Source organism: Hyla sarda, chromosome 3 (genome assembly GCF_029499605.1).
Source record: "Hyla sarda isolate aHylSar1 chromosome 3, aHylSar1.hap1, whole genome shotgun sequence".
In the NCBI taxonomy this organism is placed as follows: Eukaryota; Metazoa; Chordata; class Amphibia; order Anura; family Hylidae; genus Hyla; species Hyla sarda.
In genome coordinates this window covers 431,798,875-431,820,867 of record NC_079191.1, presented here as the reverse complement: position 1 = coordinate 431,820,867, position 21,993 = coordinate 431,798,875, and the positions used below count along the sequence as shown (strand labels likewise).

At 44.9% G+C, this 21,993-nt stretch overlaps 1 protein-coding gene across 1 annotated transcript in view; it reads right to left on the bottom strand.

Annotated features, from left to right (window-relative positions):
* Positions 1-3,832: 3,832 nt before the first annotated feature.
* ACBD3 (acyl-CoA binding domain containing 3) overlaps positions 3,833-21,993 on the bottom strand; it is a 38,290-nt gene continuing 20,129 nt past the window's right edge. Inside the window, exons 4-8 of the mRNA XM_056568499.1 lie at positions 15,501-15,659; positions 13,707-13,881; positions 12,450-12,651; positions 10,194-10,478; positions 3,833-4,051 (exon numbers count right to left, since the gene is read on the bottom strand). Coding sequence (XP_056424474.1) covers positions 3,840-4,051; positions 10,194-10,478; positions 12,450-12,651; positions 13,707-13,881; positions 15,501-15,659 — 1,033 coding nt within the window. The 3' untranslated portion in view covers positions 3,833-3,839. The remainder of the gene's footprint in view (positions 4,052-10,193; positions 10,479-12,449; positions 12,652-13,706; positions 13,882-15,500; positions 15,660-21,993) is intronic.

The window sequence follows — 21,993 nt, the reverse complement described above, 5'->3', positions numbered from 1 at the left end:
TAAACAACCCCCTTAAGCTTCCTGTATCTACAGTAGATGACAAAACCCACTAAGCAAGAGAGAGTCACGTCGTAATAAAGAATCTCAGACAAGGTTTAAATCAGAAGAAACCAAAAAAAGAAGAAAATTCTGTATTTAATGAGGATAGACTTATTTATCTTTTATATATAAGAACTAAATTTACAGTGTAAGACATGTCCTTCCAACAAACCGATGAGATATCAAAAACACAAAAAAGTTATAGGAAATATACAGAGAACCAGATCGAAATGACCATTAGAGGATTCGAGAGATTTTTTTATTTCCTTTAAATTGCACTTGTACTGTTATTAGCGAACAGTTCGAAGGCAATGAGACGAGAAAAGAAAAAAAAAATCACACAGTGGGCGGGGAAAGGGTTAATGTCCGTCACCGGCAGGCAGTGCTATAAAAAAAAAAAAAAAAAAAAAAAAGGCGCTTCGTAGAGCAATATGGACACTATCACAGAGTTTCCAAAAGAGGGCACCTCCTGCTGTTGCAAAACTACAACTCCCAGCATGCCCGGACTGCCGTTGGCTGTCCGGGCATGCTGGGAGTTGTAGTTTTGCAACAGCTGGAGGCACACTGGTTGTTAAACTCTGTATTGGAGAAAGAGTAGCCACCAATGGTCCTGATACATTGTAGCAAAGTATCCAGTATAAGACTGGATTCAATTGTAACAAACTCAGCCGCTGTCGGTCCGGGCATGCTGGGATTTGTAGTTTTGCAACAGCTGGGAGGCACACAACGCTGCTGTATCCAAATGAAAGTCTAAGGCCCCACTGACACAGCGGAAATTCTGATTTCAGACTCCCGTCTATTCTCTGTAGTATCCATTCAGAAATGCATTGCCGGCTATGGAGACGGCGCATTTCCGAGCAGTCCTAGCGCCGCTAGTTCAGCCGGTGCCTGTTTGTACTTTAGGGCCCCATTCACACGGTAAAAATGTCAGTGTTCTGCCCCACCCAACCTGTGGCTCTACAGCTGTTGCAAAACGACAACACCCAGCTTGGACAGGAGAGACTAAGGCTGTCTGGGCATGCTGGGAGTTGTAGTTTTGCAACAGCTGGAGGCACCCTGGTATATATAGTTTCCAAAATAACGCATGCTTCTTGCAACAGACAGCAGGCAGGCATTACACATGCTGTTTCTGGAAGAGCTGGGTGACTGCTCCTCCGATATGGGTCATCATAGGTTGCAAAACTACAACTCCCAGCATGCCCAGACGGCCAAAGGCTGTTGTAGATTTGCAACAGGTGGAGGCACCCTGGTTGGGATAACACTATTCTACAGCAAGAGCGACAACATATCTGCTCTTCAGGAATCTGAGAAAGCTGGGCCATTTCTCTCTTCTGTAGATGTAATGGAGGCCGCACTGTTGTGCTATACACAAGCAACTCAACACCTTCATAGAAACAACTGCAATTAAATAAATGTATTAGTGCAAGTCAAAAAGTCAGAATTAAAGAAGCAGCCTGGACTGTGTGTTTCCCAACCAGGGTGCCTCCAGCTGTTGCACCACTACAAGGCTGTCCGGGCATGCTGGGAGTTGTAGTTTTGCAACAGCTGGAGGCACACTGGTTGGGAAACACTGCTCTGAGCATTGCTGTTGGTCTCCCATCCACTGCCCAGACTGATACCTGCTGCTTAGCATTCTGAGAGTTATAGTTTTTCAACCGCTGGAGGCACCCTGGTTGGGAAACACTGATCAAAACAATGAAAACTATAACTCCCAGCATGCAGTTTGAAAGGTGTATGCTGGGAGTCATGTTTTTGGCTGAAGACCACTGCAGTGTGACCGATTTCCCAACCTGTACAGGCACAGTGGGAGTTGTAGTTCTGCCAATGAAAAGGTGTATGGCAACGACAACCCCCCCCCCCCCCCCCCCCACCGGTGAATCTCAAATATAAACTCCAAGTATTAATCTTTATGTCTCATACTCCAGAGCTGCATTCAGGATTCTGCCAATTCCCTCTAAACTTTTCAGGCTTCATATATTACACAGTCCTACTGCCCCCCTAGCCCTGCTGGATCATCGCCTACTATTGGACATGCTTTGCTGCGTCGCACAGTGGGACATTAAGTGCTTCCAACAGATGTCGGGCACTGACCCAGGGCTGCTGGGCACCTGTTCGGGACACAGAATGCTTCAAGACTCAGTTTTCTGCACTACTGGGCACTGACCCAGGGCTGCTGATCACACAGGACAGATTATTAATAGAAATTACTCAATTCTGCTGCCCCCTAGCCCTGCTGGATCATCGCCTACTATTGTACATGCTCTGCTGCGTTGCACAGTGGGACATGTAGAGCTTCCAACAGATGCCGGGCACTGACCCAGGGCCGCCGGGCACTGACCCAGGGCCGCCGGGCACTGACCCAGGGCCGCCGGGCACCTGTTCGGGACACAGAACGCTTCAAGACAGTTTTCTGCACTGACCCAGGGCTGCTGATCACACAGGACAGATTATTAATAGAAATTGCTCAGTTCTGCTGCCCCCTAGCCCTGCTGGATCATAGCCTACTATTGCACATGCTCTGCTGCGTTGCACAGTGGGACATGTAGTGCTTCCAACAGCTGCCTATCACACAGGACAGATTATTATTAATAGAAATTACTCAGTTCTGCTGCCCCCTAGCCCTGCTGGATCATAGCCTACTATTGTACATGCTCTGCTGCGTTGCACAGTGAGACATGTAGTGCTTCCAACAGCTGCCGGGCACACAGGACAGATTATTAATAGAAATTACTCAGTTCTGCTGCCCCCTAGCCCTGCTGGATCATTGCCTACTATTGCACATGCTCTGCTGCGTCGCACGGTGGGAGTTGTAGTGTTCCCAACAGATGCCGAGCACTGAACCAGAACTGCAGATCACACAGGACAGATAATTCCATATGATGATTATTATTATAATTAATAGAAACCATTTTTTTTTTTCCATATTGTTACATATTTTACATGGTACAAGATCGAGACAAATCTTAGACTGATGAGAGAACAGACAAGAAACTTCCACCACAACCCTCCTTCACGTATACTCTAACCCAGTGTTTCCCAATAAGGGTGCCTCCAGCTGTTGCAAAACTACAACACCCAGCATGCCCGGACAGCCTTTGGCTGTCCGGGCATGCTGGGAGTTGTAGTTTTGCAACAGCTGGAGGAACCCTGTTTGGGAAACACTAACCCGCTGCTGGCGGCTGACACCAGAGATAACAGCGCACCGTCAATATATAGAGTTTATGATGATGCAGAGCTATCCGCACGCAGTACAGAACAGCATTGACCTGTGCACAACTCCATAACTTTCTCCAGGATCGGAACCCATGGACTCTTCCCAGTCTTTGGGGGGGTGGGGGCACACGCTACCCAACATGAAGGGGCCGATTCAGACAACAGACGTGCCCCTTCGTGACGCTTTCCATGCACATTCCACTTCTGAAGAGATTGCGAAAACGCCCGCGAGGGCGAAGTTAATAAAAAAAAAAATTATAATAATTAAAAAAAATCCAAACAGGTGTGAAAAGAAAAAACAAAAACAAACAAAAAAAAAGGTGCAGGCGCAGCCACAATTATTTTTAACCCTTTTCACCATCACCGGGTGTCGCGCAACAATGAAAAGGTTAACACACCACGGCACGCTGGATTAGTATTGCACCAAGAGCCTTCGGTCGCCACGTGATGGGAAGAGGAGAGATGAGGAGACAACACTGATTGAAGGATCCAGCACACGTGATCTACTCGCTGCCCTGGCCCCGCCCCCTGATCTCTGACCCCCCCCGCCGCACCTCCCCCCCCCCTCCTCCTCCTCCTCCTCTCCTTTATCTAGTATAGTACACTCTGTAGTACACGGATTTTGAACGCCACAAGGAGTAAGAGTTGTCAAATTTGAGCAGGTAGACCCCCCGGCCGGGGTACTGGTGGCTGCCGGCGTACACCTCCTCGTGGCAATCCCGCCTGTAGACCGGCACGATCTCGTCCAGCTGAGGCTTGTTGGCGTTCTTTTTGGCTTTCTCTTCGTTGTTGGGGTTCTCTGTAATAGAAAAAGACAGTCATGAAAGGGATCGGGAGCAGTGATCGGGTCAGCAGACTTACATGGCCTGGACTTAGCTGGGCTCTTGCCGTGATGTGGAATGCCCCCTGGGCACTTGAGACTAATTTGCATAATAACAAATAAGGCTTATATGTCAGGGCTAGTCATCAAGATTTCAGGCATGCCTTTTCTGTCTCTACAGTGGGGATCAAAAGTTTGTGCACCCCAGGTAAAAAAAATTATTAATGTGTATAAAGAAGCCAAGGAAAGATGGAAAAATCTCCAAAAGGCATCAAATTACAGATTAGACATTCTTATAATATGTCAACAAAAGTTAGATTTTATTTCCATCATTTATACTTTCAAAATAACAGAAAACAAAAAAATGGCACCTGCAAAAGTTTGGGCCCCCTGCAGAGTTAATATCTTGTACTGCCCCCTTTGGCAAGTATCACAGCTTGTAAATGCTTTTTGTAGCCAGCCAAGAGTCTTTCAATTCTTGTTTGAGGTATCTTTGCCCATTCTTCCTAACAAAAGTCTTCCAGTTCTTTGAGATTTCTGGGCTGTCTGTCACGCACTGCTCTTTTAAGGTCTATCCATAGATTTTCAATTATGTTGAGGTCAGGAGATTGTGAAGGCCATGGCAAAACCTTCAGTTTACGCCTCTTGATGTAATCCCCCGTGGATTTCGAGGTGTGTTTAGGATCATTATCCATTTGTAGAAGCCATCCTCTCTTTACCTTCAACTTTTTCACAGATGGCATCAAGTTAGCATCCAAAATTTGCTGAAACTTTATTGAATCTATTTTTTTCCTTCTCTACTCGTGAGATGTTCCCCGTGCCACTGGATGCAATACAACCCCAAAGCATGATTGATCCACCCCCATGCTTAACAGTTGGACAGAGGTTCTTTTCATTAAATTCTGTTCCCCTTCTTCTCCAAACGTACCTTTGCTCATTCCGGCCAAAAAGTTCAATTTTATCCTCATCGGTCCACAGAACTTGTTTCCAAAATGCATCAGGCTTGTCTATATGTTCATTTGCAAAGTTCAAACACTGATTTTTGTGGTGAGGACGTAGAAGAGGTTTTCTTCTGATGACTCTTCCATGAAGACCATATTTGTACACGTATGTCTTTATAGTGGAAGGAATAGTGTACCACAACTCCAGTGTCTGCCAGATCATTCTGGAGGGATTGTGCAGTCAAATGTGGGTTTTGAATAGTTTTTTCTCACAATCCTGCGAGCTGTTCTGTCTGATATTTTTCTTGGTCTTCCAGATCTTGCTTTAACTTCCACTGTTCCTGATGACTGCCATTTCTTAATTACATTCCGAACAGAGGATATTGACATCTGAAAACTTTTTGCTATCTTCTTATAGCCTTCTCCAGCTTTGAAAATAGTTGACGCTCACAGTTTCAGATTTCTAGACAACTGCTTAGAAGAACCCATGGTGCTGATTGTTGGGGCAAGGTCAGATGAGTCTGGGCATTTCAAACCTTTGAGATTGACATGACCTGGTCTTTCCAGATGATGATTGAGAACAATCCATGACACTGGCAGGTCTCAGATTTGCAAAGGGGGAAGTGCATGCTATTAATTCTGCAGGGTGCCCAAACTTTTGCAGGCCCCATTTTTTTGTTTTCTGTTATTTTGAAAGTGTAAATGATGGAAATAAAATCTAACTTTTGTTGACATATTATAAGAATGTCTAATCTGTAATTTGATGCCTTTTGGAGATTTTTTCCATCTTTTCTTGGCTTCTTTATGAACATTAATACAAATTGTTACCTGGGGTGCCCAAACTTTTGATCCCCACTGTATAGCCCTTTCAAGCACTGAGATAAGCCTTTTTGTAATTATGCAAATGAGGCTCAAGTGCACAGTGGGTGTTCCCCCAGCACAGAAAAAAGTCCAGCCCATCTCCTCTTTATTATCACCCCCTGGTCCTTTGTATCTGTCAGTCTCTAGATGAAAAGGACATGGGCCTGGACTTAACTGGACTCTTAACATTATTGGGAACACCCCCTGGGCACTTGAGACTAATTTGCATAATAACAAAAGGCTTTTATTTCAGAACCGGAAGGTACAAAAAGGTACATAAAGGTATGCCTGGAATCCTGATGACCATCCCTATCTACCCCTGTTCTTCCTGCTGACAGGTCAGCCTTAACCCCTTAAAAGGGGTACTCCGCTGCTCAGAGTTTGGAACACTGGAGCCGGGAGCTCGTGACGTCATAGTCCTGCCCCCTCAATACAAGTCTATGGGAGGGGGTGTGACATCATGAGGGGGAGGGACTATGACATCACGAGCTCCCGGCGCCAGCATTCGGAACAGTTTGTTCCAAGTAGCCCTTTAAGAACGCAGGGATTTTTCATTTTTGCACTTTCGTTTTTTCCTCCTCCCCTTCAAATAATCTTAACACCTTTAATTTTCCACCTACAGACCCACATAAGGGCTTGTTTTGTTCAATTATCACAAAATGTACCGTAAAACTAAAAAAAAAATAAAAAATTTGTGGTGCGAAATTGGGGAAAAAAAATAAAATGTAAATTTGCAATTTATTATGGCTTCCGTTCCTACGCAGTGCAATTTTTTGGTAAAATTGACACTTTATTTTTATTCTGTAGGTCCATACGATTACAATGATACCCAATTCATACAGGTTTTATTTATTTAGTCTACTACTTTTTGTATGAAAACAACTAAACCTAAACTTCTCTTCTGACCCCTATAACACCTATTTTTCCGTATACTGGGGATGTAGTTTTTATCGGTACCATTTTTGTTGGCAAATTTTGATCGCTTTAAAAAAAAAAAAATTCTGGTATACGGAGGGACCAAAAATGCGCAAATCTGGACTTTGGTATTTTGTTACATATACATTATCGAACATGCGGTTTCATTAACATTATATTTTAATAGTTTGCGGTGATAACAAATGTGTTAATGTTTATTTTTTTATTTTTAAAAGGGGGGCGATTAAAACTTTTGTTAGGGAAGGGGCTTATTCACATTAACTACTTTTTTATTTATTTTCTTTAAACTTCTTATATTTTCGTCCAGACCAGTGGTCTTCAACCTGCGGACCTCCAGATGTTGCAAAACTACAACTCCCAGCATGCCCGGACAGCCAACGACTGCCTCCTCTTCATCTGATTGGTGCTCCTATGCCCCAGGAAGCCATGGCAGGCTGGATCAATGGATCGCCAATAACACTGATCAGTGCTGCTCTATGGAGTAGCATTGTTCAGTGTCTGCAATCTAAAGATTGCATGTCATAGTAAGGGCCCTCCCGTCCTCTCAGCTGATCGGGACCCCACGATTTTGCCGTTGGTGTCCTGATCGCCCCCACTAAGCTACCGCGGATTGATTTTTCCTGCTTTTGCCATCTCTTTCGCAGAATCTAAAAGAGTCAATGCCGGGCATTGGCCCGTTTGGCAATGTCTGGCATTAGCAGTGGGTCGTGGTTGCCGATAGCAACAGGGACCCACCGGGTATGAATCGCTTCATACACCGGAATCCAGCAATGGACATACGTAGGTGTTAACCCCTTCCCTCTTGACGATTTTTCATTAGTTTTTCACTCGTCACCTTCTAAAAATATCATAACACTTTCAATTTTCCACCTAAAAACCCATATGAGGGCTTGTTCTTTGCGCCAACAATTTTACTTTGTAATACCATTCATTAATAATTTCACTACAAAATCTACGATGAAACCAGAAAAAAAAATTATTTGTGGGGCAAAATTGAAGAAGAAAACAAAAAAGCCATTTTGTAATTTTTAGCGGCTTCCATTTCTAAGCAGTGCAGTTTTCCGTAAAAATGACACCATATTATATATATATATATATATATATATATATATATATATATATATATATATATATATATATATATATATATATATATTCTGTAGGTCCACATGGTTCCATGGATACCCAATTCATTTAGGTTTGATTTCTTTGTACTACTAAAAAAAAAAAAAAAATGATTATTATAACTACATGCACCAAAATTAGTAAGTTTAAAATTGTCCTCTTCTGACCCCTATAACTTTTTTATTTTTCCATATACGGGGCGGTATGAGGGCTCATATTTTGCGCTGTGATCTGAAGTTTTAAATCGGTATCATTTTTGTTTGATCGGACTTTTTGATCACTTTTTATTCATTTTTTTTATGGTATAACTAGCTGAGTACCCGGCGTTGCCCGGTTTTTCCTTCCTAATCCTTGTTGGGGAGGAAAATAAACAAAAGGAGGAAGCTTTTGACTTCATATCCCGTCCTCATATATTGTTGTCATATCCCAACCCCATATCCTGGTCCTCCTATCCCGACCTCCTATCCCGACCCGTAATATGTGTACCAGGTATATAAATATCTCCAGCCGTACAGAAGTTATGTGGGAACATACATTTCCCATTGATTTGCATGGGACTTTAAACAAAAACCCCGACCCTCACAAATGGGGGTGAGTAAGGGTTAAATCACCTATCCTATGTTTGTTGGTGACATAAAAGTAACATGCGACCAAGTTTCATGTTAATATCTTTAGCAGTTTGGACGTGATGCTGGAACATACATACACACTGATATATAGATATATATATATATATAATTAACTATATATTTTTATAGTTCGGATAATTACGCACGCGGCGATACCACATTAGGGCTGCAACAATTTGATAAAATTTGATAACGGGATTTGTTGTCGACGAATTCAGTTATCGAATAATCGGCTGATTCATTGGCGCCAGTGGTCATAAGGCTGCTGCGGGCGGGGAGGTCAGACACTAGGCCGCACCGCCGCAGCCTCTGTTCATTAAGTCCCTGCCCCATTCAATAGCATGCGCATGATTAAGGGGTTGTTCCCCGCAGGAGCTGAGGTATTTGTCACCTTACCCGTCTGGGATGTATACCACCGTACCCCAATTACAGATATGATGTACCCAACGAAATGAATGAAAAATCATGCAAATAAAGCAAGGAATCGGCAAGAAGACCTGAACTTAGTGGTCGTGAGTAATTCTATGTGAATACAGACTTATCTGTCACCTATTACAGTCCCTGTCCCCTCCTCCGCTGACCCACTGCTTACCAATCACACGTGCAGGGCCGGTTCCTCACTTTTCATAGGGGCGGCAATCCCGACCAAATTGCTGTTTGGTCACATCACATGCTAGAAACTTTTAATATGGTCGTTGTACATAATTTTTCAAGTAGAATCAGCTGAACCCTTTTTTTTTTGCCATTTTTTCGATTATCGACAACTAATCGATTATTAAAATAATCGTTAGCTGCACCCCTATACCACATATGTTTATTTTTATTTACATTTTTTTTTTTGGGGGGGGGGGGGGGGGGTTGCGGGTTATGGGAAAAGGGAGGTGATTCTGACTTTTATTAGGGAAGGAGTTAAATCCCATTTATTAACACTTTTGCAATGTTATAGCTCCATAGGGGACTATAACACTGCACACACTGATTTCCCACACTGATCACTGCCATGCAATAGCATGGCATTGATCAGTGTTATCGGCACTCGGCTGCTGCTGCCTGGATCTCAGGCATGGAGCAGTCATTCGGCAATCGGACAGCGAGGAGGCAGGTAGGGATCCTCCTCGTGTCCTGCAAGCTGTTCAGGATGCCGCGACTTCACCGCGGCGGTCCCGTACGGTACCACTGAGCTAACCGGCATCGCCGAGTTAAGTTTGATCGCCGTGTCTAAAAGGGTTAATGCCGGACATCGACGATCGAACTGATGTCCGGCATTAACCCTTTAGACACTGCGATCAAACTTGATCCTATAGCAACCGGGACCCACTGGGTATGATGCGCGCTCACCTGTTGAGCGTGCGTCATACCTCGGGAGCCACAGAAGGACCATAATGAACGTCCATTTGCGGCAAGGGGTTAATGTAGTTTGGTCACGAAAGACATTGTATAGAGCAGTATTTCCTAACCTTGGTGCCTCCAGCTGTTGCAAAACTACAACTCCCAGCATGCCCGGACAGCCTTTGGCTGTCCGGGCATGCTAGGAGTTGTGGTTTCGCAACAGCTGGAGGCACCCAGTTGGGAAACACTAATGCACTATTTTAAGAACGGGACGGTGTCACACATCCTAGACTGACTAACCTTCGTCCTCCTCCTCATCCTCGCTGGACTCGCTGACGTGCACGCTCACAGCAGTGTTTGGGGAGTCTGTCCATTCAAAGTAAACCCCAAAACCAATGTCAAAGTTATCCGTGGCAAACTCCCAGAAGAGGTAGGAGCCCTCCTCATGTGTGGGCACCCGGACCGTGACCACCTCTCCTCTCCCCACCGTGATGACCGAGTCTGCGTCCTGCCGGATCTTCTCTTTGAAGTCTTTTATTTGGGGTCTCGTCCACATGGAAGGAGCAGCAATGACCGGCGTGGACTCTGTAGAGACAGAAGCGGAGGATGGCGGTAAGTTATATGCAGATCAGAACATAAACCTATAGTCGTGCAGGGATTTCTAGCACTGATCGGTATAAGGATGAGCTCCAAGGTATATGACTGCACATCTATGAGGGCCTAGATCAGAGTTTCCCAATTAGTGCGCTTCCAGCTGTTGAAAAACTACAACTCCCAGCATGCCCGGACAGCCGTTGGCTGTCCGGGCATGCTGGGAGTTGTAGTTTTGCCACAACTGAAGGCACCTTGATTGGAAAAAACTGCTTTAGACCTTCTAAGTCTAAATTTAGCCCAAACTATTCAATCCCCTTTACTTTAACCCCTTAACGACCACGGAAATATATTTACATCCTGCGGCCGCTCCCGATGTGTGAAGCACGCTCAGAAGCTGAGCGCGCTTCGTATTGGCGATGTCCGGTATTAGCCGCGGGTCCCGGTTGCTGATAGCAACCGGGACCCGCGGCTAATACCGGACATCGCCAATCGGGCTGATGTCCGGTATTAACCCTTTAGACGCCGCAATCAAAGTTGATCGCGGCGTCTAAAACGGGAGAATACACCTCCGATTAGCTCAGCGGAACTGTTCGGGATCACCGTGGTGAAATCACGGCGTCCCGAACAGCTGACAGGACAACGGGAGGTGTCTTACCTTCTTTCCGGCTGTCCGATCGACGTTTGATCCAGGCTTGAGCAATCAAGCGCAGAAAACACTGATCAATGCATTCCTATGGCAATGCATTGAACAGTGTAAGATCAGTGCATGCAGTGTTTTGGCCCCTAGAGAGGGGGCTATAACACTGCATAAAAAAGTAAAATTAAAAAAATTAAAAAGTTTTTGTGATTTAATCCCTTCCCTAATAAAAATCAGAATCATGCCCCCCATTTTTAGGTGCAAAATTGATAGGGTTATGATTTTTAAAATGTAAGGAGGAAAAAAATGAAAGTGCAAACACGCTTGGTCCTTAAGGGGTTAAAAGATAGGGGATAAGTTTTAGACTGCGGGGGTCAGACTGCTGCCGCCCACTTCTGATCATCTGTACGGAGCTCTGGCTCTCCCCCAGAGCGGCGCGTCAAGACCCCTCCATATATGTCTATAAGAGTCATTCAGCAATATTTAGCCCTCTCAAAGATATATGTAGGGTCTCATGCTCAATGTTACTTTAAAAAAAAATGTTTTAATCAACTGGTGCCAGAAAGTTAAACAGATTAGTAAATTACTTCTATTTCAAAATCTTCATCCTTCCAGTACTTATCAGCTGCTGTATGCTCCAGAGGAAGTTGTGTAGTTCTTTCCAGTCTGACCACAGTGCTCTTTGCTGACACCTCTGTCCATGTCAGGAACTGTCCAGAGCAGGATAGGTTTGCTATGGGGATTTGCTCCTGCTCTGGACAGTTCCTGACATGGACCGAGGTGTATGTGGTCAGACAGAATAGAAATTCAAAAAAGAAAAAAAAAAAACAACAACTCTGTACTGGAAGGATTAAGATTTTTTTAATAGAAGTAATTTTACAAATCTGTTTAACTTTCTGGCACCAGTTAATTTAAAATAAATTGTTTTCCACCGGAGTACCCCTTTAACCGGGAGACTTCTCCTTTAAAAGGGGAACTCCAGCTTGTATGTTGTAGATAGGGGATAAGGGTCTAATTATGGGGGGGTTTGACTGCTGGGACCCACAGTTTTTTCTAGAACAGGAGCCCGACTCACCTCCCTGAGTGCTGCGGCCTCCACCATCCGAAACAAACTGATCTCTGGGCCATTGAGCCAATCACCGGCCACATCGATGTCCAAACTCAGACAGTGATTGGTTGAGCAGGCCGTCACTGCCAAGACCAGTTCGTCTCGGAAGGTGGAGTCCCGGGGCACTCGCAGGAGAGTCGTAACATGACAGTACATCTGCCCCAGCGTTTTCACATGTCAAACACGACAAATCCAGTGTTCTCTATAGGAGATGCACCTTTAGGTCCGTTCTCCAGCATGTCTTCTAGCGGGTCGGCCTCCAGCTCCGTCTCCGTGCTGTCTGTGTGTGGGTGGGTTTGTCCATTGACTGATGGGGTCTCTCCGGAGCTCTGGATGCTTCCCATGTTCATCTTGGCTGGAGAATTTACAGGGGAGCTTGTACCTGCTGACAGCGCCTCCTGTTGTTTCTGCAGGGCGGCCTATAGAGGAGAACATTGAACAACAAAGGGTTAAACGGGAAACACAAAAGTTTTTAGAGTAGTTAGAGACCATTAACATGCCCTGAAGAAAAGTAAGTCCGATAAAACCAGAAATAACTTTATTGGATCATTACAGGAACACAACAACCATAGCAAGAATTGCACAATCCTTAAAGGGGTACTCCACTGGCCAGCGTTTGGAACATTTAGTTCTGAACGCTGCGCGTGCTGCGGGGGTCGTCCACACACCCTTGTAACATCACATCACACCCCCTCCCATAGACTTGCATTGACGGGGCGTGGCGTCACGAGGGGGCGTGGCCGACCCGGGCAGCGAGAGTGCAGTGATCAAAACTAAATGTTCCGATCGCTGGCCAGTGAATTACCCCTTTAAAGGAGTAGTGCAGCCATAGACACTCATTCTCTATCCGCAGGAAAGGGTATAAGTGTCTGATCGTAGGGTGGGGACCCCCGGGTTCTCCCGTATGAGGAACTCTGCATTACAGCTCTATGGGAGAGGCGGGGATGCACGAACGCTGCATCTCCGCCTCTCTCAGAGATATATGGAGGGGGCGACACTGCTGCGGCCGACGCGCCTCCTCCTCGGGACATGCCAGAGCCGGTGCCCTGTACAGGAGATCGTGGGGGGTCCCAGCGCTCAGACCCCCCCCCCTGTTATCAGACACAGTGTCTATGGCTGAAGATCTTCTTTAACCACTTTCTAAAACGCGTCATAGCAGGTCGGGCCCGGCCTCTATCAATGTCCGGGACCCGTGTCTGATAGCGTGCGGTACTGGTCGCGGTTCTGCGCGCTATTAACCCTTTAGACGCGGCATTCAAAGTTGATCTCCCCGTCTCAAAGTGAAAGTAAACTACCCACGGCTAGCTCAGTGGGCTGTTCGGGACCGCCGATCACAAGATGACAATTTTAAACATTTACATTTCCGTGCATATAGTTATGATTATTTCCGGAAGTACGACAAAATCAAACCTATACAAACCAAACAGATCCAACATGGCCAATGAATGGTCACATAAAGCCGTGTTGTGTGTACCTGCTGCTGAGCGAGCTGCACCTGGTAGAGCTGCTGCATGTACTGCTGGTAGTGCTGCTCCTGCAGCTGCCGGATCAGGATCTGCTGCTGCTCGAAGTTGCCCGGGTATTGTTGTGCTGCGTACTGCTGAAACTGCACCGCGGTCTGCGAATTCAGGGCGGCCATTATCTGCTGCCTGTAAGAGAAGTGCGAGACTGTCAGACAATAATGCAATGCCTCTGGCTCAGACGTCCCCCCCATGCTTTGTGCCCCCTTAAAGCTGTCAGAGCTTCAGATTAAAGTGGTACTCCGGTGGAAAACTTTAAAATGTTTTCAGTTTTTTTTTTTTTAATCAACTGGTGCAAGATAGTTAAACAGATTTGTAAATTACTTTTATTAAACAATCTTAATCCTTTCAGTACTTATTAGCTGCTGAATACTACAGAGTAAATTATTTTCTTTTTTTGGGACACAGAGCTCTCTGCTGACATCATGACCACAGTGCTCTCTGCTGACATCTCTGTCTATTTTAGGAACTGTCCAGAGCAGCATTTTTTTTTGCTATGGGGGATTTTCTCCTACCCTGGACAGTTCTTAAAATGGACAGAGGTGTCAGCAGAGAGCACTGTGGTCGTGATGTCAGCAGAGAGCTCTGTGTTACAAAAAGAAAAGTATTTCCTCTGTAGTATTCAGCAACTAATAAGTACTGGAAGGATTAAGATTTTTAAATAGAAGTAATTTACAAATCTGTAACTTTCTGGCACAGGCTGAAAAAAAAAATATATATATATATATACACAAGTTTTCCACCAGAGTACCCCTTTAAACGTGTCTAACACAGAGCGTTGAGTTTTTTTTTATCAACTGGTGCCAGAAAGTTAAACAGATTTATAAATTACTTCTATTCAAAATTCTTAATCCTTCCAGTACTTATCAACTGCTGTATACTACAGAGGAAGTTCAAAGTGCTCTCTGCTGACACCTCTGTCCATGTCAGGAACTGTCCAGAGTAGGAGAGGTTTGCTATGGGGATTTGCTTCGACTTTGGACAGTTCCTGACGTGGACAAAGGGACCAGCAGAGAGCACTGTGGTCAGACTGGAAAGAACTTCACAACTTCCTCTGGAGCATACAGCAGCTGATAAGTACTGGAAGGGTTATGATTTTTAAATTGGCACTTTCATTAAAACTATTTTTTGCTATTGCACTCCTTATGGTAAATAAAAAATATTTCTAATGTACTTTGTTTAAAATAAATAAGTTTTCTATGTTTTATTTGTGTTTAAAAAAGTTGCAACTAAGTGTCTCCCTACTTGTCCAGAGCAGATTTCCCCCCATCTCTTGCACAGACTTTGGACTCCTGCTGGCCTGGCAGAAGTCCAAAATCAGGAAATACTGAGAGGGGGGAGTTGCAGCCTCAGACAATGATAGATCATCTCACACTGAACTGCTGTGGGCTGTGTGTAGCAGAGTGAGGGAGGAAGTTCTCCCCTGTATGGCTTCAGATGATGTCACACCTGCTGGGGAACGCCCCTTCCCAGTCTGTGACTCTGACTGAGACTGAGCAGAAAATACAGAGCGATATCAAGGTAGAAAACTAAAAAATTATAAAAATAAAGGCAGGGGGTGGTTTATCAGGATGGGGGCAGTGATCTGGGGGGATTATAACATTTAATAAGATCATTACAGGTTCTCTTTAAATAGAAGTAATTTACAAATCTGTATAACTTTCTGGCACCAGTTGATTTTTAAAAATGTTTTTTCCACTGGAGTACCCCCATAAGGGTAGGCGAAAACGTCATCTGGAGTTACTTACTTCTGCTGCTCCATTCGGAACCTCTCGTCCTCGGCCCGCATCCTCTCCTCCTCCTCCCTCCTCAGCCTCTCCTCCTCTTCTCTCCTCCGCTTCTCCTCCTCCCGTAGCTGGCGCTGCCGCTCCTCTTCTTCCTTCCTTTTCCGTTCTTCCTCTTCTCTCCTGTAAAATCAGAAGACATTGGACAAGGTTCCCCAAACCTTTCATGCAGAATCCCTGTCCCCTCCCGCCAGTGTAATACCAGCTATTTATTCTCCCCTGTATTGGTATCTCTATAGCTCTGCTACATTACTACCACTGGTGTGTACAAAATCCACCTCTTGTCCTAGCAAAGTCTAAGACTACTGTACTGTTTAATGAATCCTGTATCTGTATGCAAGAGGGGGGGGGGGGGGGGGGGAATTTAATAAAACAGAATAGTAAATTTTGCTTATTTTAACCATTACAAAAAAATAAATAAAAAAAATAAAAAAAGATAATTCATTTATTATCAATGTATTAAATTATTATTTTTATTGTATGATTATTAATGTATTAAATTATTATTATTATTATTAAAGGACATCTGCAGCGTGATTAACACTTATCCCCTATCCACAGGATAGGGGATAAGTGTTTGATTGCGGGGGTCCGACCGCTGGGACCCCCTGTGATCTCCTGTACGGGGCCGCAGCTGTCCCATGCAGGGGGCGTGCCAGCCGCGGCATGACGTTGCAGCCGACACGCCTCCTCCATACATCTCTATGGGAGAGGCGGGGAGGCAGCGTTCGTGCCTCCCCCAATAGAACTGTATGGGGACGGGGAGGAGACAGGGAGTCACCATGATCGCTAATGGCGGCGCCCTGTAAGGGAGATCGCGGGGGGTCCCAGCGGTCGGACCCCCGCAATCAAACACTTATTCCCTATCCTGTGGATAGGGGATAAGTGTTGTACTGCTGCAGTTGTCCTTTAATGTATTAAATTATTATTAATGTAGTAAATTATTATTAATGTATTATTCAATTATTATTATTAATGTATTCAATTATTAATGTATTCAATTATTATTAGTAATAAATAATAATAATACATGAATAAATATAAGAAACTTAAAGGGGTACTCCACTGGCCGGCATTCATAAGTAAATGGTCCGAACGCTGTTTTCACGCTGTGGGGGTCAGCCACACCCATTGTGACATCATGGCCACGCCCCGTCACTGCCATAGACTTGCATTGAGGGGGCGTGGCCATGATGTCACAAGGGGCGTGGCCGACCCCCACAGGGCGAAAACAGCGTTTGGAACATTTACTTCCAAATGCTGGCCAGTGGAGTACCCCTTTAATGCACTACGCACTGACACTGTGGCTTGATTTACTAAAATATGGCAACCTTGGATTTCCTCACCTCATGCTGCAGATGTGTCCTATTATTTGTCCTTATAATATCAGTTGTGATATGATTGCCTAAATTTTCTACCCCCCTTAGGTATACACGACCAAGGCCATTTTGGCCTTAAGGACCAGAGCGTTTTTTGACCATCTGACCACTGTCACTTTAAACATTAATAACTCTGGAATGCTTTTAGTTATCATTCTGATTCTGAGACAGTTTTTTCGTGACATATTCTACTTTAACATAGTGGTAAAATTTTGTGGTAACTTGCATCCTTTCTTGGTGAAAAATCCCAAAATTTGATGAAAAATTAGAAAATTTTGCATTTTTTTTTACTTTGAAGCTCTCTGCTTGTAAGAAAAATGGATATTCCAAATCATTTTTTTTTGGGTTCACATATACAATATGTCTACTTTATGTTTGCATCATAAAATTGACGTGTTTTTACTTTTGGAAGACATCAGAGGGCTTCAACGGTCAGCAGCAATTTTCCGATTTCTCAGTATTTTTCAGGGACCAGTTCAGGTTTGAAGTGGATTTGAAGGGTCTTCTGGTTAGAAATACCCCATAAATGACCCCATTACAAAATCTGCACCCCGCAAAGTATTCAAAATGACATTCAGTCAGTGTTTTAACCCTTTAGGTGTTTCACAGGAATAGCAGTAAAGTGAAGGAGAAAATTCAAAATCTTAATTTTTTTTACACTCGCATGTTCTTGTAGACCCAATTTTTTGAATTTTTGCAAGTGGTGAAAGGAGATTATTTTAACTTGTATTTGTAGCCCAATTTCTCTCGAGTAAGCACATACCTCATATGTCTATGTAAAGTGTTCGGCGGGCGCAGTAGAGGGCTCAGAAGGGAGGGAGCGACAAGGGGATTTTGGAGAGAACATTTTTCTGAAATGGTTTTTTGGGGGGCATGTCACCTTTAGGAAGCCCCTATGGTGTAAAAACAGCAAAAAAAAAAAAAAAACACATGGCATACCATTTTAGTAACTAGACCCCTCGGGGAATGTAACATGGGATAAAGTGAACCTTAATACCCCACAGGTGTTTCATGACTTTTGCAAATGTAAAAAAAATAAAAATAAATAAAAAAAATTGACCCAAAATGCTTGTTTTCCCAAAAATTTTACATTTTTAAAAAGGGTAATAGCAGAAAATACCCCCCAATTTCTCCCGATTCAGAAAACACCCCATATGGGGGTGAGAAGTGCTCTGCTGGCGCACTACAGGTCTCGGAAGAGAAGGAGTCACATTTGGCTTTTTGGACGCAAATTTTGCTCTGGGGGCATGCCGCATTTAGGAAGCCCCTATGGTGCCAGGACAGCAAAAAAAAAAAACACATGGCATACCATTTTGGAAACTAGACCCCATCGGGGAACGTAACAAGGGGTTAAGTGAACCTTTATACCCCACAGGTGTTTCACGACTTTTGCATATGTAAAAAAAGAAAAAAAAAATTTTTTTTACCTAAAATGCTTGATTTCCCAAAAATTTAACATTTTTAAAAAGGGTAAAAGCAGAAAATACCCCCCAAAATTTGTTAGGCAATTTCTCCCGAGTACGGCGATACCCCATATGTGACCCTAAACTGTTGCCTTGAAATACGACAGGGCTCCAAAGTGAGAGCGCCATGCGCATTTCAGGCCTAAATTAGGGACTTGCATAGCGGTGGACATAGGGGTATTCTACGCCAGTGATTCCCAAAAAAGGGTGCCTCCAGCTGTTGTAAAACTCCCAGCATGCCTGGACAGTCAGTGGCTATCTGGCAATACTGGGAGTAGTTGTTTTGCAACAGCTGGAGGCTCCGTTTTGGAAACAGTGGCGTACCAGACGTTTTTCATTTTTATTGGGGAGGGGAGGGGGGCTGTGTAGGGGTATATATGGTGTTTTTTTATTTTATGTTAGTGTAGTGTAGTGTTTTTAGGGTACAGTCACACGGGCGGGGTTCACAGTAGTTTCTCGCTGGCAGTATGAGCTGTGGCAGAAAATTTGCCGCAGCTCAAACTTGCAGCCGAATACTTATTGTAAACCTTCGCCCATGTGAGTGTACCCTGTACGTTCACATTGGGGGGGAGGGGACATCCAGCTGTTGCAAAACTACAACTCCCAGCATGCGCTGACAGACTGTACATGCTGAGAGTTTTAGTTTTGCAACAGCTGAAGGCACACTGGTTGTTAAACACTGAGCTAGGTAAAAAAAAAACTCTGAGTTTCCCAACCAGTGTGCCTTCAGCTGTTGCAAAACTACAACTCTCAGCAGTCACCGACAGCCAACGGGCATGCTGGGAGTTGTAGTTATGCAACCAGCAGATGCACCACTACAACTCCCAGCATGCAGCAACATGAGTATATAGATACAACACGAAAAGCTATATAGCTATATAGCTTTTCATGTTGTATCTATATACTCATCTTCTATCTATATCTTTGTGCTAGCAGTGTGCTGCTGTATTCTCCTGTTGCTGTATATTTAGCCCAGCAGCCTGCACTTGTAAGCCAGGTCTACATAATAGTTTGGAATCAATAGTGCTGGCCAACATATTCTTTGTTTGTATTACACATACGGGGGAGTGGCTACCTCCATGTTAGCTCTTGCACCCCACCCACCTCTATTAGATGTATATAAGGTGCCTTGGATGTTTCAGACCTTGCAATGCCTGTTGAGCTGTTCACACAGAGGAATATTCATAGTGTAGGGTCCGTCCCAGAATGAGGTCACCTTACCGTGGTGGGACGGTCCACGCTATTTGGCCGCCAAATTCGTAAGCTAAGTACCTCATAATTTCATATTTTCATTTATTGCACTACAGCTGTATAGCTTTTCATGTTCTATCTATATACTCATGTTTTATCTATATCTTTGTGCTAACAGTGTGCTGCTGTATTCTATCTATCTATATGTGTATATGCATAGTGTGCAGTGTACTGCTCATTTGACCTTACCCGCCCCCTATCTACCCACCTCTTCCCTTTACCCATCCCTAACCCTCCCCTCCCCCTATTTCTTTAATTGATTCTCATGTTTTATACCTTGTGCTTCTATTTTGATTGATTTACTGTTGAAATAAATTTCTCCCTTTGACCCTAAATACATGAATAAGTTGACTAGAATAACATGGCTACAATTTTGTCAGACACAGTGCCAGGTCTTGTGTATGGGATGTGGGGTCTTGTGTATGGGATGTGGTGTCTTGTGTATGGGATGTGGGGTCTTGTGTATGGGATGTGGGCTCTTGTGTACGGGATGTGGGCTCTTGTGTACGGGATGTGGTGTCTTGTGTACGGGATGTGGTGTCTTGTGTACGGGATGTGGTGTCTTGTGTACGGGATGTGGTGTCTTGTGTACGGGATGTGGTGTCTTGTGTACGGGATGTGGTGTCTTGTGTACGGGATGTGGTGTCTTGTGTACGGGATGTGGTGTCTTGTGTACGGGATGTGGTGTCTTGTGTACGGGATGTGGTGTCTTGTGTACGGGATGTGGTGTCTTGTGTACGGGATGTGGTGTCTTGTGTACGGGATGTGGTGTCTTGTGTACGGGATGTGGGGTCTTGTGTACGGGATGTGGGGTCTTGTGTACGGGATGTGGGGTCTTGTGTACGGGATGTGGGGTCTTGTGTACGGGATGTGGGGTCTTGTGTACGGGATGTGGGGTCTTGTGTACGGGATGTGGGGTCTTGTGTACGGGATGTGGTGTCTTGTGTACGGGATGTGGTGTCTTGTGTACGGGATGTGGTGTCTTGTGTACGGGATGTGGTGTCTTGTGTACGGGATGTGGGGTCTTGTGTATGGGATGTGGGGTCTTGTGTATGGGATGTGGGGTCTTGTGTATGGGATGTGGGGTCTTGTGTATGGGATGTGGGGTCTTGTGTATGGGATGTGGGGTCTTGTGTATGGGATGTGGGGTCTTGTGTATGGGATGTGGGGTCTTGTGTATGGGATGTGGGGTCTTGTGTATGGGATGTGGGGTCTTGTGTATGGGATGTGGGGTCTTGTGTATGGGATGTGGGGTCTTGTGTATGGGATGTGGGGTCTTGTGTATGGGATGTGGGGTCTTGTGTATGGGATGTGGGGTCTTGTGTATGGGATGTGGGGTCTTGTGTATGGGATGTGGGGTCTTGTGTATGGGATGTGGGGTCTTGTGTATGGGATGTGGGGTCTTGTGTATGGGATGTGGGGTCTTGTGTATGGGATGTGGGGTCTTGTGTATGGGATGTGGGGTCTTGTGTATGGGATGTGGGGTCTTGTGTATGGGATGTGGGGTCTTGTGTATGGGATGTGGGGTCTTGTGTATGGGATGTGGGGTCTTGTGTATGGGATGTGGGGTCTTGTGTATGGGATGTGGGGTCTTGTGTATGGGATGTGGGGTCTTGTGTATGGGATGTGGGGTCTTGTGTATGGGATGTGGGGTCTTGTGTATGGGATGTGGGGTCTTGTGTATGGGATGTGGGGTCTTGTGTATGGGATGTGGGGTCTTGTGTATGGGATGTGGGGTCTTGTGTATGGGATGTGGGGTCTTGTGTATGGGATGTGGGGTCTTGTGTATGGGATGTGGGGTCTTGTGTATGGGATGTGGGGTCTTGTGTATGGGATGTGGGGTCTTGTGTATGGGATGTGGGGTCTTGTGTATGGGATGTGGGGTCTTGTGTATGGGATGTGGGGTCTTGTGTATGGGATGTGGGGTCTTGTGTATGGGATGTGGGGTCTTGTGTATGGGATGTGGGGTCTTGCATTGCACCTCTGCTCTATTGAAGTAAATGAGGCTGAGCTGCAATACCACAGACAACCTGTGGACAGTTGTGGCACTGTGTCTGGAATAAAAAAGCCATGATTTTCCGATCCTGGTCAGCCCCTTTAAAGGGTACTCAGGGGGACACAACTTATCCCCTTATCCACAGTGTTTTCCAAACAGCATGTCTCCAGCTGTTGCTAAACTACAACTCACAGCATGCCCGGGAGTTGTAGTTTTCCAACAGTTGGAGATACCCTGTTTGAAAAACACTGGAATAGGGGATAAGTTGTGTTCCCCGGAGTACCCCTTCAAGAAAATACAAACCACACGACTGACAACAAATGTGTGCGGCTTTGGGAACTGCTTTCACTCAGCTTTCCCAGACTCCT